Source organism: Lepus europaeus, chromosome 10, assembly GCF_033115175.1.
Source record: "Lepus europaeus isolate LE1 chromosome 10, mLepTim1.pri, whole genome shotgun sequence".
In the NCBI taxonomy this organism is placed as follows: Eukaryota; Metazoa; Chordata; class Mammalia; order Lagomorpha; family Leporidae; genus Lepus; species Lepus europaeus.
In genome coordinates this window covers 24,955,797-24,981,459 of record NC_084836.1, presented here as the reverse complement: position 1 = coordinate 24,981,459, position 25,663 = coordinate 24,955,797, and the positions used below count along the sequence as shown (strand labels likewise).

At 46.3% G+C, this 25,663-nt stretch overlaps 1 protein-coding gene across 1 annotated transcript; it reads left to right on the top strand.

Moving 5' to 3' along the window:
- Nucleotides 1-82: 82 nt before the first annotated feature.
- AMDHD1 (amidohydrolase domain containing 1) lies at nucleotides 83-25,663 on the top strand. The gene is made up of 9 exons (XM_062203097.1): nucleotides 83-258; nucleotides 6,797-6,903; nucleotides 7,753-7,817; nucleotides 9,398-9,675; nucleotides 11,416-11,641; nucleotides 14,960-15,084; nucleotides 22,855-22,948; nucleotides 23,526-23,686; nucleotides 24,852-25,663. Exons 1-9 carry the CDS (start codon nucleotides 122-124, stop codon nucleotides 24,937-24,939), a joined length of 1,281 nt encoding a protein of 426 aa, XP_062059081.1. The 5' UTR covers nucleotides 83-121; the 3' UTR covers nucleotides 24,940-25,663.

Sequence of the window (25,663 nt, the reverse complement as noted above, 5' to 3'; positions counted from 1 at the left end):
GGAGGCACCAGGGCGGCGGCTCCGAGCGCCCGCCCCCGCTCCACCCTCCCAGCCCCGGAGGCGCAGCCGGCGGACCCGCGCCCTCCCGCCGCGGGTCAGAGCCCGGCGGCCTCGCGGCGACATGGCGGCCGGCCACCGCCTCCTGCTGGAGAACGCGCGGCAGGTGGTGTTGGTGTGCGCCCGCGGCGAGCGCTTCCTGGCTGGGGACGCGCTGCGCAGCCTGGCGGTGCTGGAGGGCGCCAGCCTGGTGGTGGGCAGGTAAGGGGCTGCGCGCAGGGTGCGGACGCCCGTCGGCCAGGGCTCCGGCTTGCAGCTGGGTGCTGGGCGGGGTGGGGGTAGGGTCGGAGCTTCCCTGCGCGCAGAGACCTTGGCAGATCAGCCTCCTAGGCACCTGTGGCTCATTCGCCCAACTGCCTTGGATTTCATTCGGGGAGACAAAGCGCTCAAGCTGAACATCTTGGGGCGCACAGCTGGTGAAGGGTCCTTGTCCAGCAGCCAGGAGGAGTTGGGGTTCTTTCCAGTGCTTCTTGAAGTGTGACACGGGGGACCACTTTTGTCAGGATGGCCTGTGAAGATAATTATACGAATTATTATTAAGAGAGTTCTGACTCCACTCCCTAGCCCCAAAACTTTTGGATCAGCATCTCTAGGGAGGGAGTTCTGAGACCAGAATTTTTAAAAAGTACCTTTCCCACCCCGTGGTCTGTACCATAAAGCTTAAAGAGTCGTGGATTGACATGATGGTGGCTTTGGGCGACAGGAAATTAGGATTTGGCCGCCAGAAAAAGAAGGGTTCGTTTCAGCCACTTTTCTCTTCAGCTCCTGAGATTCCTGCCAGATGGGAACTGAAGAACAGAGTTTGGGAGGGTGACCTGGGAGGGGGTTGTGTGGGGGTTTGTGTCAGAGGACCCATGGGGCAGGAATTGCACAAGATGAATCAGGGTCACAAACAGACCCTGCTTATCAGGGTTGTGGAAGGCACAGCTTGCAGGAACTGCGGGTGTGTGTGTTTGTTTTTAGTTAATAAAGAGATGGAAACATTCCCATCATTCCCCGTCTTAGACCGTCTTCTCTTGCTATAATGGAATACCTGGACAGAGACTCAGTTAGCTCAGCTCAAGAGGTCTGGAAGCCCAGGAGCTCAGCCCTGGCATCACCTGGTGAGACAGAGCTAGTAGGCTCCCTCTTCCCCTAGGAAGTCACTAATGCCATCCCGGGACTCCAGCCTCAGGACCTCATCTCATCTCCCAAAGGCCCAACCTGCGAATGTCCGTAACATGTGACTGCCACCCCTGGAGGAGTCCTGCCTCGAGTTCCTGACTCCTGCTTGGCCAGACCCAACCCAGCCATTATGGGTATTTGGGGGAGTGAACCAACAGATGGGGGTCTCTCTCTCTCTCTCCTCAAATAAATAAGCATTAATAAATAAAAGATAAGTTTATTTTGGTGCAAAAAATTTTGAAATCCATGCATACAATGAGTCTTCAAAAAGTTCATGGGGAATGTGTGTTAGGAAAAAACTATGCGTGAATTCCACAAATTTTCATTAAAATATACTTAGCCTTTAAATCTATTTTCCATGAACTATTTGAAGTGCCCTCGTGGAAGTTACTGTAAAAAAAAAAAAAAAGTTAAGATCAGTTAACAGACTCACACACTTGCTTAGAAGGTTGAAAAAAAATACCTGCCTAGATTGGAACCACAGTACCTACAAACATAAAACATTAGCAACATGAGGTCTTGGATTCCAAACATGTTCCTATACTGAGTTCATGTTAAAACCACATAAAATAGGCTAAGAAAGAGGAAGGTATTGACTTGTGGTCTAGAAAGTGAATTTTTGATTTGAGTCTGTAACATGTTTCTTAGAATTTGTTGTATTTATTAAATCCATTCAAATAAACTTACAGGAATATTCAGAACTTTGCTATTCAGATTACTAGTTTGATACAGGATTGCTTTTATTTTCATTTGTTATTAGAACTGTATATTACACATGCAAAATGGAGAATTGACATCATCATCTGATGATTCGAGTTGCTTCAAAATGTATCCCCCTGGGGCCAGCACTGTGGCATAGTGGGTAAAGCCACCACCTGCGGTGCTGGCATCCCATATGAGAGCCAGTTCTAGTCCCAGCTGCTCCACTTCCGATCCAGCTCTCTGTTATGGCCTGGGAAAACAGTAGAAGATGGCCCAAGTCCTTGGACCCCTGCACCCATGTGGCAGACCCAGAGGAAGCTCCTGACTAATGGCTTCGGATCAGCACAGCTCTGGCTGTTCGTTGTGGCCAATTGGGCAGTAAACCATTGGATGGAAGATCTCTCTCTCTCTCTCTCTTGCTTTCTCTCTCTCTCGCTTTCTCTGCCTCTTCTTCTCTCTGTGTGTAATGCACTCTCTCTCTCTTTTTAAGGATTTATTTATTTATTTGAAATCAGAGTTATACACAGAAAGAAGGAGAAGCAGAGAGAGGGAGAGAGAGGTGTCTTCCATCTGCTGGTTCACTTCCCAGTTGGCCACAATGGCCGGAGCTGGGCCGATCTAAAGCCAGGAGCCAGGAGCTTCTTCCAGGTCTCCCATGCAGGTGCAGGGGCCCAAGGACTTGGCCATCTTCTACTGCTTTTCCAGGCCATAGTAGAGAGCTGGATCCAGCAGAGAGCTGGAGCAGCTGGGACTTGAACCGGCACCCATATGGGATTCTGGCGCTGCAGGCGGTGGCTTTACCCACTACACCACAGTGCCAGCCCCATGTGTAACTCTTTCAAATAAATAAAATCTTTTTAAAAAATTAAAAAATAGTATATAAATAAATAAATAGAGAGCTCTCACTTTCTGGTTCACTTCTCAAATGTCCACAGTGGATCCAAGAGCTGAGAATCCAATCCAGGTCTCACATATGGGTGGCAGGAGCCTAATGACTTGAGCCATCACTGCTGACTCCCAAATCTGCATTGGAAGGAAATTGGAGCTAGGAGCTAGAGCTGGGAATCAAATTCAGGCACTCTGATGTGGGATGTGGGTATCTTAACTTGTGCCTTAACTGCTAGGCCAAATGCCTGCCCCAAAGATAGTTTACTCTAACATTCACAACACACACACACACACCCCACACACACACGTGTGTACCCCATCCAAAGGCTAAAACCAAGATGAAAATGTCTGAGAGAATAAAACAATGGCAATGAGAATATAGGTTCATACATAAGGACCATTTGTTTTCACACTTCAGAGCAGAGAATAGGCAAAAATGGAAAGTGTTGAAGGAAAAATAAATGGGTGTTTCAACTTTACTCTTAGACACCATAAAGATCCAGGTTGACAATGAATAATTTTATCCATTCATCAAACTTGGGGCCAGCGCTGTGGTGCAGTGGGTTAAACCACCACCTGCTGGAACCGATGCTGTGGCTCACTTGGGTAATCCTCCCCCTAGGGTGCTGGCATCCCATATGGGCGCCGGGTTCTAGTCCTGGTTGCTCCTCTTCCAGTCCAGCTCTCTGCTGTGGCCCGGGAGGGCAGTGGAGGATGGCCCAAGTGCTTGGGCCCTGCACCCGCATGAGAGACCAGGAGGAAGCACCTGGCTCCTGACTTCGGATCGGTGCAGCACCAGCCATAGCAGCCATTTGGGGAGTGAACCAACGGAAGGAAGACCTTTCTCTCTGTCTCTCTCTCTCACTGTCTATAACTCTGTCAAAGTAAACAAACAAACAAACAACAAAAAAAAAACCCACCGCCTGCACCGATTCGAGTCCTGGCTGCTCCACTTCTGATCCAGCTCTCTGCTAATGCACCTAGGAAAGCAGTGGAAGATGGCTCAAGCGCTTGGGCCCCTGCATCCACATGGGAAATCCAGAAGAAGCTCCTGGCTTCAATCTAGCCCCACCCTGGTTGTTGTGGCCATTTGGGGAGTGAACCAGCAGATGAAGGACCTCTCTTTGTCTCTCCCCCTCTGTAACTCTGTCTTTCAAATAAATCTTCAAAAATGCAATAAAAATAAAGAACTCATCAAACTCGTACTGAGAAGTTAGACTGTGTTCAGATCTGGTTCTGCTCTCAAGGAGCTCACAGAGATAATGACACTTTCATTTCTAACCTAGGGTTTTTTTTAAGTTAGTTTGTTTATTTGAAAGTCAGAGTTACAGAGAGTTACAGAGAGAGAGTTGGAGATCTTCCATCCACTGGTTCACTCCCCAAAATGGCACAATGGGCCATGCCAAAGCCAGGAGCCCAGAACTCTATGAAGAGCTCCCAAGTGTGTGGCAGGAGCCCCGGGACATGGGTCATTATCTGCTGCTTTCCCAAGCACGTTAGCAGGGAGCTGGATCTGAAGCAGAGCGGCCGGACCTCGAAAGCAGCACTCCAGTATGGGATGCTGGCATCACAGCCTCTGGCTTAACCCACTGTTCCACAAGACCAGCCCCTAGTTTGCCTGCTAGTTTGCTTTACTAATTCCAAAAGATTCTGTTGGATTGTTCTTTCTAAACTTTTCAGAATAGAAAGCTGATAAAAACATTACCAACACATCCCTGCTCTTTGTTGTCCATAAAATGTACATGTGATACATGTTCATTGTAGAAAAAAATGAGAAAGTATAGATAAACTAAGAAGAAAAAAAATCACTAAGCCGGCGCCGCGGCTCACTAGGCTAATCCTCCGCCTTGCGGCGCCTGCACACCGGGTTCTAGTCCTGGTCAGGGCGCCGGTTCTGTCCCGGCTGCCCCTCTTCCAGGCCAGCTCTCTGCTGTGGCCAGGGAGTGCAGTGGAGGATGGCTCAAGTGCTTGGGCCCTGCACCCTATGGGAGACCAGGATAGGCACCTGGCTCCTGCCATCGGATCAGCGCGGTGCGCCGGCTGCAGCGCGCTACCCGCGGCGGCCATTGGAGGGTGAACCAACGGCAAAAGGAAGACCTTTCTCTCTCTCTCTCTCTCACTGTCCACTCTGCCTGTCAAAAAATTTTAAAAAAAAATCACTAAACTCCACCTGCTATTTAGTGAACTGATGCCAACATTTAGGTATTTCTTCTTGCAGATGTTTTCCTATGAAAATAGAGTCATCTAAAAATAAATTTTTTGGAAAAGGAATTTGTATATTGTTTTGTATCTTTTTTCCCACTTGGTAATAAATAGTAAAAATCTCACCATAGCACTACCACATATATTTCTGATTTTAAAAAAAGTTTATTTATTTATTTGAAGAGCAGAGAGAGACAGAGAATGATAGGGGAAGAGAGAGAGAGAGAGAGAGAGGGGTCTTCTATATACTGGTTCACTCCCCACATGCGCTCAACAGCCAGGGCTGGACCAGGCCAAAGTAAGGAGCCGGGAATTCTGCTCGGGTCTTGGGGGTGAGAGGGACCCAAGTACTTGATGCATCATCTGCTGCTCAACACTTTAGCAGGAAGCTTGCCCAGAAGTGGAGGCAAGACTTGAATCCTGCTCTGAGGGGGGATGTGGTTGTCTGTGCAAGCAGTGACTTCACCCATTGCACCACAATGCCCACCCGCATCTTTGTAATTTTTCATGACTACCTGAAAGAAAATACTTTTGGGGGAGTGCTTCTAGGTTCTTTCAGTAACTATCCATGGATGTAAGCCTTTGTTCAAACGTGGTAAGCAGGAATCCACCAATCAGTGAGTGCCAGGAATTCTTAGAAGGTAGATGAGCATGTGATTGGTGGGGACAGGAAGAGGACCCAGTGCCCTCAAAATTTTCCTCCCACACGATCGAGGCTGTTAGATTTATTTCTTAGGTTTGACCTCACTTAAGCACCAACAATCCTTCTTAAAGCTGTGCCACTCATTAACTCTTCACATAGAATAGTTGATCAGCTCTTTTGACCTTTGATCCTGGTTAATACAGCTTCATGCCAGGAGACGTCCTTTCGTGTTCAAAGGTCAACTCCCAATCCTGCCATCTTTCCACCGTCAGATTCACAGCACAGTGGCAGCCTAACTAAGCAGACTGGGTAAAAGCTATTAACAGTGACAACAAGTGTATCAGCCGGGATGCTAAAGTAAACTTCAAACCTTAGGGTTTTATCCTACCCCTAGGTTGGTCTTTCCATAATTTCTTCTTCCCCCTTTCATGATAGCTGTTTTTCTCCTGGGGAATCCATTCCTCCACCCTTGTATCCTGTTAGGTTACTGCAACAACTTCAGAATTCCGTCCCGCCCCTGCTGCCTACAGCATTTTTAGCACTCAGCAGAATGACTTTCAATTCTGGAAGCACTGATTTGCAGTGAGTGACAAAGACTCAACATAGTAGAAGTCTCTTTCTGTCCTGAGTAGATCCAGAGGTAGGCTTCAGTGTTAGCTGGGGACAGCACTCTGCAGAGCCAGTCCTTGGGATCCGGGCCCCTCCTATCTTGCTCTGCTGTACATGAGACAAGATGACTGCTCCAGTTCTAGTTATGGTGTTTGTGTTCCAGCCAATAAGAATAGGAAGAGAAAACAATCCTATTGGCTAGAGTTTAGTCACATGGTCACCACTGGCTAATGGGAGGCTGGGAAATGTAGTCTTTATTCTGGGTGGTCTTGTGTCTAGCTAAAACATAGCATCCTATCACTGTGGGAAAAGGGAACACTGATCCTGGGGAACAATTAGTAGTCTGTGCTACACAAGGCTTTTTGGCTTGAACATGGGTACAGGCACTTTTCCAAGACTCGAGTTCAAGAAGGAAACACAATAAATGTTGATGATGGATACCAAGTCACCCAGAAACATTTTAAACCACTAGTTGGATTTCTCACATTCCTGTAGAGCTTTAGTAATTATTTCTTGATTTTCTTTCTTCAGTGATGGGTTTATAAAAGCGATTGGTCCTGCTGATGCTATCCAAAGACAGTTTGCTGAAGAAACTTTTGAAGAAAGAATTGACTGCTCTGGGAAATGTATCCTACCAGGTACTTCCCTCTTTCTCCACGTGGGTCTCCCATGTGGGTGGAGGGGCCCAAGTGCTTGCACTGTCTTCCGCTGCATCCCAGGCACAGTAGCAGGGAGCCAAATGGAAGTGAAGTAGCTGGGAGTCAAGTCAGCACCCATGTGGGATGATGGCGCCACAGGTGTGGGTTTAACTCACTGCACCACAATGTCAGCCCTGAAGGGTTTCTATCTTATGGTTCTTGAGGGTCAGGAGACAAAGCCAGGATGAAATATTATGAGAAAAAAATTGAATATAATAAAAAGCAACAGGAATAGAGACTTTTGATTTTAGTCCAATCAGAACCATTCATGAGTCATTTATTCCTTAAGGTATTTTAAGTATTCCAGAAAGACAAGCTTGACTGAATTATACCTGGATAGTGAATTATACCTGGATAGTGAAAAGTTCCAACTAGTTGCTTCATAGTTTCTCTTTAGTTGAGATACATTTCTCTCTTGAAGACAGAGTCATTGTTCTGATCTCACATTTTTCCTTCTCAAAGTTGGGGAGGGGATCATGTTATTCTGTTTTCGTACCTGAATTATTTCTTGGGGATACATTCCTTGTAAAAGCTTATTTGGTCATCATAGACATATTGAGCAACAAGAATTGCATGTATTTCACTTCTGTGTGAGAAGCTTCTCTAACAGCCATGCAGAGAGGTGGTGCTGAGCTGTCTCTGTTGAGAGAACCACAAGGTCCTACTCTTGCATCTTCCTCCTAGAGAGATGGCCACCGTCATGCTTTCCTAAGAGCACCACGGTGCAGTATGCTTGCCACAAAGGCTTTTCATTTCCTAACTTTGAGATGACTGCTTTACCGATTGCAGGTTTGGTGGATGCGCACACCCATCCCGTCTGGGCCGGTGAAAGAGTTCACGAGTTTGCGATGAAGGTAACTGCAGCGAAGAATGGCAAAGCAAAATAAAACTGTCCTAAAAAGTTAATAGGCTGTCAAGTGTTGCCACACACGTCATCCTATCTTTTTACTTGCCTAGGTGTGAAAAACTTATTTGTAACTGCCCCAGATCTTTACATTATGTACAGAACTAGCAATCATTTTAAATGCGATAGTCTTGGAAAGTTTTAGCTGAGAATCCTTTTAAAGCAGAGCTGTTTCTTCTTTCCCTTCTCCCCATACAAACCACTACCTCTAAGAGCCTTTGAAAGTACTCCAAGAAACAATTTGAAAATCACAATTCATTGTGGCCAAATGTGGAAAAATATGGTACTAATAACATAGAAAAATGAAACATTAAGAACCACAAACTGTAGTTTGTGTCAGTCATATACTAATTGTAGCCAACTTCTAAATCCCTGGCTGGAGCCGTTTCCACGTTGTTTACAAAACAGAAGATATGCATCCTAGCAGCTGAATTGGATTATGTCAGAAAAAAAAATGTATTTCCTCTAACTGTCATGTACCTTTCTCAACAAACGTGAGCTGGTGGTTCTTAAAAATTATTTTTAGGGGATGCAAGTTTAGCCTAGTGGCTAAGACACCTGCATCCCACATTAGAGCATCAGAGTCTGATTCCCAGATTCGGGTCTAGAATCCAGCTTCCTGCCAATGCAGAGCTGGGAGGCAGAAGTGATTGGATCCCTGCCACCCAGGTGTGAGACCTGGATTGAGCTCCTGGCTCCCACCTTTAGCCCTAGGGCATTGGGAGAGTGAGTCAGTAGATACTGGCTCTCTGTTTCTCTGCCTCTCAAAGTTTTTAAAAAATTTTGTTGAATCACAGAATTTTAGAGCCAAAAGCATCCTTAGAGATTCATGGTCCAGTGCTTTCATATTTATATAACTGGAGAGAGTCTGGTCCAGGGAAAGGAAGTTAGTTGACTGAGAGTGGCAGACACCAGATGGCAGCTTGGGCTGGGAGACTCAGCCCTGTGTGTTTTGTTCCCACCACACTCTCAGCCCGCCTGAGTAAGTGGAGCCCAGCAGGACCCCAGGAAGTGCCTCTTATGTGCTTGAGTGACAACAGTCAGACTTCACACTCTGGTGCCCAAATATTGAGCCATGGAAACTGCCCTGGGTCTCTTTAGTGGAGATTTGAATAATTCTTGTGAGGTTCCCTAAATCACCCAAACTTTGTGTTCTCCATCATACCGAGGGAGGTAGGCAGGGCTGAGACCCAAATGGTACACACTGGGGCAATTGGGTTGTTAAGATATTGAAATACTCCTATACCATTTTTTTCATTGCAGCTGCCCTAAAACCCATCACATCTCCCAACTCTGCCACTCCAATCTCTTCCTGCACCCCTGTCTCTCCCCCTTCTTCACGCCTGCCATGCTTCCCACAATCCAGCACCTGGCAAAGTAGGGGCTTCCAGGTCTATGTACATCCTTTCTGGCCTGATAGATTGGTACCCACGACACATCACCTCATCGTCACTTTGTAATGTCACCCTTGGGAGTAGCTGCGAGCGACGCCTCTGGTTTGCCCGGCCTAAGGGTAAGCGCTGTGTTCAGTTGGCAGGAGCCACCTACATGGATATTCACCGGGCTGGAGGAGGAATCAACTTCACCGTGGAGCGCACGCGCCAAGCCTCGGAGGAGGAGCTTTTCAGCTCCTTGCACCAGCGGCTGCAGTGCATGCTGAGGGCTGGGACCACCCTGGTGGAATGCAAGAGCGGATACGGCCTCACCTTGGAATCGGAGCTCAAGATGCTGCGCGTGATTGAGTGCGCCCGGCGCGAGCTGGACATGGGCATCTCGGCCACCTACTGCGGGGCTCACTCGGTGCCCAAGTAATCTCAGGGCTCGGGGATGGAGGGAAGCTGCACTGGCCGGGGCTGAACGCTTTGGGTGTGCATTGGGAGCCCAGGAAAGAAGCCTGTGGAAAGCTGTTTGGCTTCTAATGGCCAATAATCCTGCACACGAGATGTTAGAGAGGGGCCTGTGAGCCTCAGGAGTTGGAGAGTCCTGTAATAGAGAAAGCGGAGGAGATGTGCTGAGCTCTTTGGGTTAGCAAGAAAGCAGGAGCCAGCAAAGTCAGCAATGGAGTCATTTCCCCTGATAATAGAAAAAAACTTTAGAAAGGATAAGGAACACCCAGGAGATAGATCACACCTTGCAACCTAGGTGAGACTCAGAAGGGTGCCTGGTGTTGTTCACCAGACAGAAAACACTTCAATTGTAAATGGTTTGTAGTCTTCCCCTTGTATCTATAAAGTTTCTCCACGTGGCTTTACTGCAGGAATCTGTCTCCTTCTGGGTTTGCATCTTCCTTGTTCTGGGTTCCCTTTGGTCCTGGGATGCATTCATTTTCTTTTAGCTCTTTTAGTTCTGGAACCATGGCTTTCCTCCCCAGAAATCCCAGGAGATAGCTCACACCTTGTAGCCCATCAGCTTCTGTGATAACACCGAAAATCAATGCTTTTACCAATTTTCAAGAAAACAATACATTGTTATTAACTGTACTCATCATGTTTAGAAATATAAATTTTTGTATTAATATTTATCTGCAGAGGAACTAAAAACATGAAACCTCAAAATTCAGAAAATAAATTATGTAGAAAATATTTTCAGTAATCTTTGTTGAAAACTTTAAGCATTTATATTTATGAAATTAAGCTTTTTGTTTGTTTCTTTGGGAGGCAGAGAGAGAGACAGACAGCAAGATAGCTCCCATCTGTGTTTACTCCCTAGTGCCTGCAAAGGCCAGCGCTGGGCTGGGGCCAGCACTGAGAGCCGAGAACTCAATGCAGGTCTCTCATGTGGGTGGCAGGAACCCAGTTACTTGAGCCATCACCTCTGCCTTCCACGGTCTGCAGTGGCAGGAGGCTTGAGTCAGGAGCTGGAGCCAAGACTACACTCAGGCACTCCGATGTGGGGTGTACGCATCTCCACTGTTAACCACCTGCTCCCCAATGCACTTTTGAATTTTGCATCTTGATCTGCATCGATAAAGCCTGTGCTCAAAGAACAGTGAAATAACACATCCCAAGTTACATAGGCTGCAAGTGGTCAAGCTCCAAGTTTATCTGACTTCAAGAGCACAGCCCTTCCTAACACAGAACTACCCCAGAATTCTAGAGGCAATTTCAGGGCCTCCTAAGATCTTCCTGCATGGCCCCTGATGGTGAGGCAGGGAACCTCAGATAAGTTATGGAGATAGAAAAAGGCAAGGCCATAGCCAGGACCCAAAGAAGGAGAGCACAGTTGGGTTACCAGGGAAGCCCTCTGAGGGTCCTTGGCAGGAAGACAGCTTTTCAGCCTGGTGGCCCTACTGGCATCCCCAAAGGCAGCACCATTGTCCTGGAATGAGTGAGGCGTTAGAGTCTCTGTATTGGGTCAGTGCATACAGAAGTCACGAGGCCTTTGCTTTGCAGATGTGGGTAATAGAGTCTTGAGTTATAGCTTTGATTCTTCCTCCACCTTCCTGAGGTTTGATGTCTTTTACCTGTACTGTATTCCAGATTTCCCAAGTGCTGAGTAGCTCTCCATTAATCTATATATTTGTCTATGATAATATTTTCTTCCCTCAGAGGAAAAACTGCCGCGGAAGCTGCTGCTGACATTGTCAGTAACCACCTCCCAAAGCTGAAAGAACTTGGCAGAAAGGGAGAAATACACGTAGACAATATAGATGTGTTCTGCGAGAAGGGTGTCTTTGACCTTGAGTCCACCAGAAGGATTCTTCAGAGTGGAAAAGAGATCGGGCTGCAGATTAACTTCCACGGGGATGAACTTCACCCAATGAAGGCCGCCGAGGTACGGTCAACCTTTGACTTCCCCTTTGTCCACGCTCATTCTTCACATCCATGCAGTGGAAAACTGAGTTCGTTTTTTCAAAGTTAGCAGAAGCCTTCTGAAAAGATAGAAGATAGGGAAATTTGTTTGGACAATAAGTGGATGGGCCGAGTTGACTCTGACCTCTCTTGGAGAGTTAATTTTTTGTTGATTATTTATTTGTGTTACCATCTGCTGGTGACATTAATAGGAAAGGAAGTCCTTCTGTGATCTCCTATGCTAAATGCACTTCATATTTTGTGAGCATACACACTCACACTGGCAAAGTAGACTAGTTTCCCATGAGGCTTCTAGGATCATTCGGGGAGACAAGCAGATGCATTTTGGTGGCACACAGGGACAATTAGCAGCCACAGGGACAATTTCCAAGTCCACATATCTTGCCCTGATTCATTAATCATGCTTTCAACTAATATTGAAGTGTCTGCCGTGTGTGAGACACTGTGCAATGGCATTGAGAATCCAGCAGTGAGTAAGATGGTCCCTGCAGTTGTGAGTCGAAGCCTCTCTCCTCTAAACCCTGGAGCTAAATAAACAGCAGCCCTTAGGGTGTAAACACCAATGCAAGCACCTCACCTGTACCCCAGCCATAACGTGTCCAACTTGCTCTCTTCATACCACTTCCAAATCTTGGATTGGGTTCCCTTCCTTGGTGAATAACACCATCATCTGTCTGTTGCCTAAGTCAAACTCTTGAACATCATTTTCACTCATTCCTGCCCCTCACATTTCAACCAACCACCAAGCCTTCCCAGTTCTCCTCCTAAGTACCCCTGGATTAACTTCTCTCACCTTCACCTGGGTTCCTGCATCAGCCATCCCCTTGTGTCCAATCTTGGCTCCACTTTAATCCATTCTCTCAGTGCCTCTTAATCCTTCCCTTTCATTGCTTAAAACCACAAAAATCCTGATCAATACTCTTAGGACAAATTCCAAACCCAACACATGACTTGTCAGGCTCCCAGCCCTTGATTATCTTTCTATTGGCCCATACTCCATCACTATTTTCACCTCCTGTACCCTCTTGACCATGAACTAGCCACAATAAACTATTCCCATGCCTTTATCCATGTTGTTTCTCTGACCTAAACTCTCACTTTTTTGGCTAATTCTACCTCCATTCTATGTTTTAAAATTAGCTACCATTTTTCTTGGACTCCTTCCCAGACTTCTCCAAGAGTAAATTATGGCCTGTCCCTGTCCTTATCCCACTGGGCTAACTGAGCCATCCCTGCTGGACTATAAACACACTGAGGATTGTACCCATTACTTGCGTATCCCCATTCCTAGGGGTCAGCACAACACCTAGAGTTCAGATGGCCTTTCATAAGTAAATATTTCTTGACTGTTTGTTGAATGAATGCAAGCTGGATGATGAGCAAGATACCTTGGTTGTAGAGAGTGATGGATTAAATCAATAGAGGTCAATACCCAGAATGAGCAAATCAAGTTTGCAAGAGTAAAAGTGATTCCAAGGTCAGAAAGAAACTCCTTTTGGGGATCATAGTCTGTCTTGTGGAACACTGGGCTCCTCCAAACCCCCTCCAAATTTCTGTTGGACCTGAACAGACTCTGACGAGGGGGTCAGCCCCTCCTTGCCTTGACAATGAGCATCGCAGACTTCCAGGGTCACAGCATAACATCAAGCATCAGTCTGCTTTCCCTTCCTTGGAATTCTTAGCCCTTTACCAATCAACCTGGAGCATTTGCGTGTCTCTGTGTGTGTGAGAAGTTTTGTCCAGTTAGGGATAAAGGCTGTGATTTGAACTTGAGAAGCAGCCTACTTTATTGCAATGCTTACGTTATCATCACAGGAGTACCTTGTCTTGGCTTTCCTCTAACCATCTAGCCCCAATTTTTTATCTGGTAAAACGTCAAGTTCAATTTGTGTTCCCCAATTGCACATATGATTCTACTTTTGTTTTTATTTTAAGAGTTTTATTTATTTATTTGAAAGGCAGAGGAAGAGAGAAACAGAGTCTTCCATCTGCTGGTTCACTCCCTAAACAGCCACAATGGCCAGAGCTGGACCTGCTTCTGGGTCTCCCATGTGAGTACAGGGGACCCAAGCACTTGGGACGTCCTCTACTGCTTTCTCAGGCCATAACAGAGAGCTGGATCGGAAGAGGAGCAGTTGGAACTCGAACTGGTGCCCATGTGGGATGCTGGCTTTACCCGCTATGCCACAGCACTAGCCCCTGATTCTATATTTTAAAAGCTTGTTTTTATTAACTGTTCCCTTTTTACTGAATGCAGTGGAATTCCAAAATACCATTGTATGTTTTTGTATACTTTTATAGTATATTATGTGTACTGTATTGTGCTTTTATGTGCTCTAATAATTAGATTTTATGACCATTATTATTCTGAGCTTTATTCTGATCCACAAAACTCAAAGTTTTGCTTCAGAAAATGTCTGAAGGCATTTGTGTTTAAGAATAGTTTTTTCAAAGTGCAATAACATTTTATCACTGTATGTTAGCTTTAGACTATAAGGGATAGCTTATTAATACTTGATTCTGACTATATCAAGAAAAATAATTTTCCAATATTCTGAGAATAGAATGTATGTCATTCAGGGCCAGTGATGTGGCTTAGCGGGTAAAGCTGCCACCTGTGGTGCTGATATCCTGTATGGGCACCGGTTCAAGTCCTGGCTGCTCCAATTCCTATCCAGCTTTCTGCTATGGCCTAGGAAAGCAGTAGAAGATGGCCCAGGTCCTTGGGCCCCTGCACCCACATAGGAGACCTGGAAGAAGCTCCTGGCTCCTGGCTTCAGATCAGCCCAGCTCTGGCCGTTGCAGTCATTTGGGGAGTGAACCAGTGGGTGGAAGTCCTCTCTCTCTCTGTCTCTGTCTCTCTCTGTCTCTCTCTCTCTTTCCCTCTGCTTCTCCATAACTCTGCCTTTCAAATAAATAAATAAATCTTTTTTTTAAAAAAGAATTTACATCATTCTTCTCATTTATTCTTCATTTTTAGTGATGAAATGTTCTAATTCATTGCATATTTAGCAATGAGTCTCTGTATCAGTGTTTACTAAGGTAAACTGAGACAACTTTTTCTTGTTATGTCATTTGAAGGACTCAAGCTGATTTTCAAATGAATGGCCACCGTTTGCCCTTTTGCCATTGAGGGCTTGTGTTGACAAGAGGTAGTTTGACAAGCAATCTTGATGGAGGGCTACTTTTTTGGTTTTGGAAGGAGAAACAATTTCATTATGCTTTATCGGTTTGTTGCTGCTGTTAGCTAAATCTGTCTCCCTCTGCCTGCTCCTCTTAGCTTGGGGCTGAACTGGGAGCCCAAGCCATCAGCCACCTGGAGGAAGTGAGTGATGAAGGCATCGCGGCCATGGCAATGGCCAGGTCCTCTGCCGTCCTCCTGCCCACCACGGCCTACATGCTGAGGTAAGGTGTCTCACACTGACACAGAGCTGCAGGGAAGTGCAGAGGTTCCTCCCAGGAGCCCGAGCTTGAGGCTGGTCCCATCACTGTGTTTAGGATACAGAGGAAGAGTGCTGAGCTCACGAGGGGACCAGCTCTGCAGTGGTGCTCCCAAGTAAGTTCCCAGAGGAGAGCGCTTAGACCCCTCGCCGTGGAGTGGAGGGCTTCTGGAGAAAGGCGATGTGTTCTCTTTCCTTTTGTTCCCAGATTTTGGAATTTTCCAATTTAAATAAGCAGTAGGCAGTGTTTTTATAATGAGAAAGGAAAGAAATAGGCTCTTTACTCTTAAAGACATTTGTAAGATGGTATATCTATCAGTACACTGATCCTTCAGTACCCTGGGGGAATTCATTCCAGGCCCCCTTCTGGATGCTCAAATCCCTTACGTACAGATGCACAGAATGTATGCACCCCCTCCAAGGTGCTTTTAGTCACCCATAGAGCACTTATAGTACCCAATGCAATGAAAACACCACATCACCAGGTATTACACTGTATTGCTTAGGAAAGGATGACAAGAAAAAGAGTCTATACAAGTTCAGTACAGATGCATTTCCCCCCAAATATTTTCTACCCAGGGTTGGTAGAGCTCACAAAAGTGGACCCAAAGATACTGAGGACCGACTGTCTTCAGAATCTGAATGAGCAGAGCAATGATAGATGGAAGACAGATCTTCCATCCATGGGTTCACTCCCCAAATGCCCACAATACCTAGGGCTGAGCCAGGCCAAAGGCGAGAGTCTGGAATTCAATCTGGGTTTCCTATGAGTACAGGGTTGGATTACTTGGGCCATCACCGTCTGCCTCCCAAGGAGCACATTAGCAGGAAGCTGGAATGAGGAGCAGGAGCTGGGAGTCAAACCTAGCCACTCCCATAAAGGACGAGAGTGTCCCAAGTAGTGACATAGGTGCTGTACCAAATACTCACTCCTAGGGGGCCAGTGCTGTGACATAGCAGGTAAAGCTACCACCTGCAGTGCTGGCATCCCATCCAGCTCTCTGCTGTAGCCTGAGAAAGCAGTGAAAGATGGCTCAAGTCCTTGGGCCCCTACACCTGCATGGGAGACCTAGAAGAAGCTTCTGGTTCCTGGCTTTGGATCAGTAAAGCTCCAGCCATTGGAGCCATCTGGGGATTGAACCAGAGAATGGAAGACTCTCTGCCTCTGCTTCTCTGTAACTCTGCCTCTCAAATAAATACATCAATCTTTAAAAAGAAAAAATACTCATTCCTTGAGAAAGGGATATCCCTCAAGACAGGAATATTTCAGTGATTTTCCTCAACTTTATTTTGATTTCACATATATACATATCCTATAGTTTTTCAATTATAGTTATTAAAGAGTAGAAGCAATGTAGACTATCATCAAGAAATATCAGTAATTTGTAACAGTATGGCCAATTGGTTTTCTTACAAATCTTGATAACCTTCAGTTATGATGACCTAAGTCATCAATCAATATGTAATTTGGTTAATTTTCTACCCCAAAGAATAAATTTTTAACAAAAAATTAACCCACAAAAAACAAAAACTAAAACATAGATTTCCTTTAACTCACTTTGAATCTCTTAACATGAAGCAAAAATCAGAGATGTGCTACAGAAAGACCCTTCAGCATTAAATATCTGAACCTTGCAGCAGGTGTTCTGTCTCATGTTCAAGACACTGGTGAAGACGTCTGCATCCTGCTGTCCTTGTGGCACAGCAGGTTAAGCCACAGCCCGCGACACTGGCATCCCATATGGGCACTGGTTTGAGACCCAGCTGCTCCTGCTTATGGCCTGGGAAAGCAGCGGAAGATGGCCTAAATGCTTAGGCCCCTGCATCCACATGGGAGACCCAGAAGAAGCTCCTGGCTCCTGGCTTCAGATCAGCAGCCATTTGGGAAGTAAACCAGCAGATGGAAGGTCTCAGTCTCTCCTCTCTCTGTAACTCTGCCTTTCTTTCTTCCTTTCTTTCTGCCTTTCTTTCTTCCTTTCTTCCTTTTTTTTAAAGATTTATTTATTTACTTGAAAGAGTTACACAAGGAGAGGAAAGGCAGAGAGAGAGAGAGAGAGAGAGAGGTCTTCCATCTGCTGGTTCACTCCCCAATTGGCCACAACAGCCGGAGCTGTGCCGATCCGAAGCCAGGAGCCAGGAGCTTCTTTCGAGTCTCCCACATGGGTGCGGGGGCCTAAGGACCTGGGCCATCTTCTACTGCTTTCCCAGGCCATAGCAGAGAGCTGGATCAGAAGTGGAGCAGCCGGGACTCGAACCGGCACCCATATGGGATGCTGGCACCACAGGCGGCAGCTCTACCTGCTATGCCACAGCGCCGGCCCCATCTGCCTTTCAAATAAATAAAAAATAAATCTTAAAAGAAGATGCCTGCATCCTATGTCAGACTGCCTGGGTTCAATTCCTGGCTCTGGCTCCCAAGTCCAGCTTCCCACTAATGCACACTCTGGAGGCAGCAGTGATGGCTCAAATGGTTCAGTCCCTGCCACTCACAGGAGAGACTTGCACTGAGTTCCTATCTCCCAGATTTGGCCTGGTCTAGACCTGGCCAATGTGGGCATTTGAGGAGTAAATCAGCAGGTGAGAGGTCTCTGTTGTCTGTCTCAAATAATCAAAAAGAAAATTTTTTGGCCAGCGCCACAGCTCACTAGGCTAATCCTCTGCCTGCGGCGCCAGTACACCGGGTTCTAGTCCCGGTTGGGGTGCCGTGTTCTAGTCCTGGTTGCCCCTCTTCCAGGCCAGCTCTCTTCTCTGGCCCAGGAAGGCAGTGGAGGATGGCCCAGGTGCTTGGGCCCTGCACCCGCATGGGAGACCAGGAGGAAGCACCTGGCTCCTGGCTTCAGATCAGCGCAGCGCCGGCCGTGGTGGCCATTTTGGGGGGTGAACCAACGGAAGGAAGACCTTTCTCTCTGTCTCTCTCTCTCACTGTCTAACTCTGCCTGTCAAAAAAAAAATTTTTTTTTAAGTATGAACGTTGTGCCTACGCCAGCGGCAGCTGCCGTCTGCCTTTTGTGCAGGTCGGGGTGCCATTGTGTGTGGACAGCAAGGGCGATCAAGTGAAGGACCCACTCTTCTCCCTGGCCTGCTCTCTGTTCTGTGAGATCTTCAGATCTTTCCATCAGAGCGCCTCCTGCCACTCAGCGGCCTCCTTTCATGGTGCCTTTTAGGGATGATGGTGTATACCCTTTCCGTCACCTTAGTTTTTAGGGCGCTCCCTCACCGCGTTTATGACTTCACTCCTTAACCCCTAAGTAGTCCTGGAAGGGGACAGGAGGCCCTCAGAATGGCTGGCAGGGACGTTGGAAGCCGTGGCAGTCTCCCACGTAGCCACAGTTTTGCTTCAGAGGTTTCAGCCGCTGTTCACTGCAGCCTGACAATATTAAATGGAAAATCCCAGAAATAAGCAATGCATATATTTTAAATGACTTTTATTATAGTATATTGTTATAATTATTCTATTTTAGTATTATTAGTATTGTCCTGCCTAATTTATACATTAAACTGTCATAGGTGTGTGAATGTATTTATACATTCATATGTATATATGAGGACATGCTACTGAAGTTATATTTGAATTTTTAGGGTTCAGTACATTTATTATAAGGTTCAGTTATGTATGAATGTATATGCTGACTTTGTAGGGTTCTGTACTCTCCATGGTTTCAGGCATCCTCGGGGTCTTGGGGCGTACCCGAGGGTAAGGGGTAGGTGCTGTATGCGGTCTCCTCACCTCTCACTCCGCTTCACTCACTCTGCTCCTACTTATCCTCATTGGACACGTTGCTTTAAGTGGTCCTGCCAGTTATCCCCGCTAGGCCGGGACTCCCACAGGGGCACGAGTGAGCACAGCACCCAGCTGCCTCATTGCTTTACATGTCAGTACAACACGAGCAGAGGGCCTACTTGATGCCAGGCTCTGCTCTCGGTGGTCAGGTTGGAGCCACAAATGAACCAAGTCCTGGTGCTCCAGGAGCTCGCATTCTAAGTGGGCAGACAGACATGGTGCAGGTAAACAAGTAAATATATAAAATATCAGGTGATGCTAAATGCTGTGAAAAAATCAAAGCGATAGGGCTGGTGCTGTGGCATAGTAGGCCAAGCCTCAAGCCTGTGGCACCTGCATCCCGTATGGGCACCAGTCCGAGTCCCAACTGCTCTGCTTTTGATCCAGCTCCCTGCTAATGCACCTGGGAAAGCAGTGGAAGATGGCATAAGTGCTTGGGCCCCTGTACCCGCGTGGGAGACCTGGAGGCTCAGCCCTGGCCGTTGTGGCCAATTGGGGAGTGTACCAGCAGATGGAAGATCTGTTTCTTTCTCTCCTTCTCTCTCTCTATCTCTGCCTTTCAAATATATATATATATATATTTTTTTAAATCAAAGTGAGGGGTGAGAATAGCGTGTTTGGGGAGAGGGGCTGTGTTTCCAGGTCGTGAGGGTGGGGAGCCTCTCTGATGAAGCAGTGTGCGAGCAGAGACCCAGAGGAAGGGAGGGGTGAACCCATCTGGGGAAGGAGCTGTGCTCTGGACAGAGAGTGAGCCGTGAAAGGAATGTGTTCCGAGAACAAGAGAGGGGCCAGAGGCGCAGGCATTTGGTACAGCGGTTAAGCCACCGGTTGGGACACCCATGTCCCATGCCAGAATGTCTGGGTTCAGGGCCTGGCCACACTCCCAATTCCAGTTGCCTGCTTGCGCAGACCCTGGGAGGCAGTGGTGCTGGCCCGAGTCATCAGGTTCCTGACTTCGACATGACCCAGCCCTGGCTGTTGCAGGCATGGGGGTGGGGAGTGAATCAGCAGATGGGAGCTCTGTCTGTCTGTCTCCCCAATAAAACAAACAGCAAAACGCAAGCGAGGCCACAGAGACACCTGACGAAGGAGGGGACAGTAGGAGCAAGGTCAGAGGAGGGACAGACTTTGTTGGACTTTGAATCCGTGGTCTGGACCCCAGAGAGCCACTGGAATCTTTTTTACCGGCACAGCCTCATGGTCTGACTCGTGTTTTGGCAAACTCTCTCTGGCTGCTCTATCAAGGGCAGATATGAGTGGCGAATAGGACAGCCTGGGTCCCTGTCTCTAGGAATTTACACACAGTCGGGCCCACAGAAGTTCTGAACAGGTGCATACTTCTGCCTGGGTAACCAGCGGGAAGGAGCATGGACAACTGGGTGGGAGCTGGGTCTGGTACCATCATCGCGTTCCGCGGGTGTGGATACCGTAGGCAAGAATGGCAGACGCACCCAAGTCAAATCAAAAACCCCCGTGGTTGGAGTGTAAAACGAGGTCCAGGAAGAAAACGGGGCTCAGTTTGTGGAGGGCCCTACGGCCAGCCTGGGTGGACTTCACTGAAAACCTAAACAGAGCCTAACTAATCTGAGTACAGCTGTACACGTGTTCTACGCTTTGCCACATTTGGTTCCCTCCTGGTGTCATTCATTCATTCATTCATTTGGGCAAAAGTGTTCATTAGTCAGAAACAGGGCTAGGCCTGGGACAAAGAAATTAGAATAAAAAGAAGCGCTCTGTCCCGTGGTCCTCGGGCTTGGTTGGACCTCCCGGCACCAGGGGCAGGCGCAGTAGGCTAGATACTCAGTAGCTGGCTCAGCAAGGGGCACCGAAGAGTCGAGCTGCCTGCAGTCTGACATCAGGAGGACTGACGTAGAGGAGCCAGGCGCCGTGGGGGCAGGAGGAGGCGGAGGCCTACAGGCACCGCTGGGAAGGCTTCCCAGAAAGCAGACCTGACAACGACTTTCTCCAGGGCCGAGCGCTGGGAGGGGTCCTCTGAGTCCTCTTCTCCACTAGACCTTGGACCCTCAGCTCAAGAGATTTCATCCCCTCTGGCCAGCCGGCACAGCTGTGAGACTGTGGCCATCTCTGGTATAGTTTCTGACAGCTCGGAAGCTGCTTCCCCCTCCAGAGGACGACCCTCCCCCCAGAGCACTTGCCGGAGAAGGCTCAGTGCTGCCAGGAGACTTGACTGTTCCAGCCCAAAACCTATGGATGGACAGACAGGCCCCTGAGTCCTCTCTCAGAGCAGATAATTTAAAAAGTTTATTATTATAAGTCCTTCCTCTGCCCCTTGGAGATAACAAATCTTCTACTACCTGGAACCCTCTTTTCAAGGACCTGAGAACCATCTCTTTTTTTAAAAAAAAATTCATTTATTTTGTTTATTAGAAAAACAGAGACATAGATGATACACTGATCTATCAATCTATTGATAGATAGACAAATAGAGACAGAACTTTGATCCACTGATTCACTTACCCAAGTGCTTACAACAGCTGGGGCTGGGCCAGCGCAAAGCCAGGAGCCTGGACCTCAATCCACATCTCTCCTGTGTGTGGTGAGGGCCCAAGTATCACCTGCTCCCAAGGTGTACATTAGCAGGACACCAGAGCCAGGTCTGGGACTTGAACATGGGCCCTCTAATCTGCGATTTGGGTGTCCCAAGAAACCTCTTCACCTCAGTGCCAGCACCTGCCCCTGAGAACCATCTCTGAAGGGCAAACATTCAAGAAAACAACTCACTCTTATTCCCAACCCAGCACCTTGCTCTAACCTACACCCCTGCCTCCTGTTATAAAGATGGAAGTTTGTTTATTCTCCGGATGAATTAATGAACCAATACACCCAGATGCCATCAACCAAGTGCTTTTTGTAGTTGTCTACTTTCCCAACTGCTCAATCCCTGCCTCCACCTCCCTACTCCCTGCCCCTGGTACTTCTTTTAAAGAATCGGTTCCCTCTGCAGCGTTCAGTCCACATGAGCTCCTTTTTTTCTGTTGCAGTGGTTACTACCAAATTAAATCTGTCCTTATCGCTTTAACTAGGATGCAGCTTTGTGTACCTTTGATGTAACTTTTTAGTATGTCCTGAAGAATAAAGAATATTTTGTTAAGGATGTCAGGGCAGTGCCTAATCCAGGAAGAAACACAAACATTTTTTACACAAAGATTCTTGGGCCTTCTGGATTCTTTAAATAAAGATTTTATTTATTTATTTGAGAGGTAGAATTACACACAATGAGAGGGAGAGACAGAGAGAAAGGTCTTCCATCCACTGGTTCACTCCCCAAATGGCCACAGCAGCCAGAGCTGGGACAATCTGGAGCCAAGAGCTTCCTCCAGGTCTCCCATGTGGGTGCAGGGGTCCAAGGACTTGAGCCATCTTCTAGTGCTTTCCCAGGCCATAGTAGAGAGCTGATCAGAAGTGGAGCATCCGGGACTCAAACTAGCGCCCATATGGGATGCTGGAACTGCAGGCAGTTGATTTACCTACTGTCCCACAGCACCAGTCTGGGCTTTCACGATTCTAAAGAACTTAACAAAAGTGTTTGAAATAAAAATTTTAAAAGGAGAGGTGAGAATATAAAATTGTGAAATATAAATTAATAAAAATAGCATTCTAACCTCATTGATTGTTTAATTGGGAGTCACAATGAAGTTTGCTAAATTTGAAAACTCTTCGTATATTATATGTTTCTCCCTTAGCAAGAACTGATGGATGGATGGATTGCTAGAGTAAATAATCACAAATTAAATGGAGAATATCCAAGTAATTTAAAAAGTAAAATAATAAAAATCAAGAGTTCTGGTGTTTTGTCTGGCTCCACTACTTAACCTTAAGCTTGTTTCTTCCAGAACATGAAGGGGTTGGATGTTTCAAGTTCTCTTCCATTCTCAACATCTATTCTCCAAGAGTCCCACCCCCCGAGACTGACATTTTTCTTCTTCCCTGTAGACTGAAGCAGCCTCAAGCCAGGAAGATGCTAGATGAAGGTGTAATAGTCGCTCTGGGCAGCGATTTCAACCCTAACGCCTACTGTTTTTCAATGGTAACTATTTTTTCTCATGGCTTTCTGAGCAGGCTATCTACCGAGCATATAGGGGATTTAAAACTACTTCACGAGCTGTTAAGAAATATAAAGATCTAAAAATGTAGATAATCTAAAACTATTTTTCTGTGACACAAGAAAAATGTGTAGGTAATAGATAATTGAATTTTTTTCCTGCACCACATGGATGCCTCCAGGTACAGAAACAGGAGAGCAGCTTTTATTTATGTTATTTTCTGAGTCAGTCTCTATCATTCTGGTTTTACAGTTCACTCATTTTCTTTCTCCAAAGAATAGTGTCAACAAAGAGGTTTTAATAAGTAAGGGTGCAGATAAGTTCCATCTGACACAGGAAGTGGTCTTGAAATGTTTCAAGTCAATGTTAAATACACAATCTCTATATAAAGGAGCTGTTTCCAAAGGTGAGAACCTTTGTGTATAAATTTAGATTTTTTTACCCCTAGATTTGTATCCAGTTCCACCTGTGTACTTAAGTACCTTTATTTGTTGTGCTGTGTTGAGAAACACCGTGAATAGCAGTTACCATCCTGTTGCTTCCTCTCAATGCTGCTCTTAGCCACTAGTCATGCACTTGGCCTGTGTCAACATGAGGATGTCCATGCCTGAGGCTTTGGCTGCTGCCACCATCAATGCTGCTTATGCCCTGGGAAAGTCTCACACACATGGATCTTTGGAAGTTGGCAAACAGGGAGATCTCATTGTCATCAATTCATCCAGGTGAGTGTTCTCCTGGCTTTGCTGTTTCATTTTGTGCCCACTGTGACTTGTAGATGAGGTTGAAATCCCTTTTCCACTATTTGTTAGCATAAGGCTCCATGGAGGCTCAGACACTACCCACTTGCCTCTACCTTGATCCTCTTCCAACCAGAAATTTTACCTCAAGGCCCCAAACTGCAAGTTTTTAGGTCTCTTCGCTGGTCTTAGGTGTGTGTGGCTTCCTGCTCTGTTTACCTAGCCTTTGAACTTGGGCCCTTGGCTTCTGACCTGTTTGTTCTGGCCCCAGGGTGTCTCCCTGGTGCTCATTCATTCCTTCTCTGGCCTCTGATACCTACTGGATCCCCAATGCCTAACTCACTTTTCCTGTTTCCGGTTTCTTTTCTTTCTTTCTTTCTTTTTTTTTTTTTTTATTTGACAGGTAGAGTTAGACAGTGAGAGAGAGAGAGACAGAGAGAAAGGTCTTCATTCTGTTGGTTCACCCCCCAAATGGCCGCTCCGGCCCTGCCGGCGCTGCGCCGATCCAAAGCCAGGAGCCAGGTGCTTCTTCCTGGTCTCCCATGTGGGTGCAGAGGCCCAAGGACTTGGGCCATCCTCCACTGCCCTCCTGGGCCACAGCAGAGAGCTGGACTGGAAGAGGAGCAACTGGAACTTAAACCCGGTGCCCATATGGGATGCCGGTGCCGCAGGCAGAGGATTAACCAAGTGAGCCAGCCCCCCAGTTTCTTATTATTCACCCACAGTCTGTTGCCACTTGGCCCTCCTGTGTGATAACTTGAGTCATATCTCTAAGTGTAAATCATATGGCTCCTTGATCATCAAAATCCTATTGGGGCCCTTGAACCTCATGTCCAACAGTGGAGAGTAGCCCTATAACTCTATGCCAATGGTAGAAACCAAACTCCTCTATGGAAAATAATGCTGATATTTATAATTCTCATATCCTTTCATGAAGAAAATATTTTAAGATCAAGTACTTAAATAATATTATTAACCAATGTTTGATTTATTATTGACCAGTTGTATTCTTATTTTTTTAAAAAAAGGCATAAAGATCAATGACCCGCTCTAAGTCAGTTTTTGAGAATGTGTTTTTTAGATTAGCATTTATTGATAAAGTGATGGCATTGATTTGTATGCATTGAAATGATGTTTGATTTCTTTCTAGATGGGAGCATTTGATTTACCAATTTGGAGGACATCATGAATTAATTGAATATGTTATAGTTAAAGGAAAAGTCATCTATAAAAAGTGATAGATCTGAAGGAAAAAAAAGACACCTCCACTGCATCCAGGAAGCCAATAGGTTATAGTAAAAGTTAGATACTGCAGTAGCTTATCAGAACCACGTCGCCTAAACCTGAATATATTCCGGTGTTTTGTTAATCCACCTCAGAAACCCAAGGGGTTGTTTTATTTAACATGTGCACCTGGACTTATGAACAGATAATGAACGTGATGATGTTATGAAAACACATTATCTCACCAGGATCGATTGCAAACAATCTGAAAATTAACAGAAGCAGGCTTGGCTTGACATTTCCACTTTATGTCTGTATTTCAAATCTCAGCTTTTAGACCATGTCTAGGGCACACTGGGGGAAGGAAGGAAATCCAAGTGACAGGCCCCAGAGTGAGGTGAAACAGAGCCTTCTCTCAGTAAACAAACAGTACTTCCTTTCCCTACGCACTTGGCCTTCCTAGATGCTTGTCCGGCAAATTCGCCTCCCCCGAGGGAGTCCTTCCATCCTGAGTATCTTTTCAACCTTGACAATGAAGCTTCACAACACAGTCCATGTTCTGTTTTTTTTTTTTTTTTTTTTTTTTTTTTTTTTAACACAGGGGCTTTCCTACAGTGGATGCATTTTGACCTACCCCAATGATGTAATTTTTAACAATTGTTTCCATGTTTTTGATTCTTCACATTACAATTGTATAAAAAAGATTTTCCAGCTCTCAATAAATGTTTGCTTTCACTA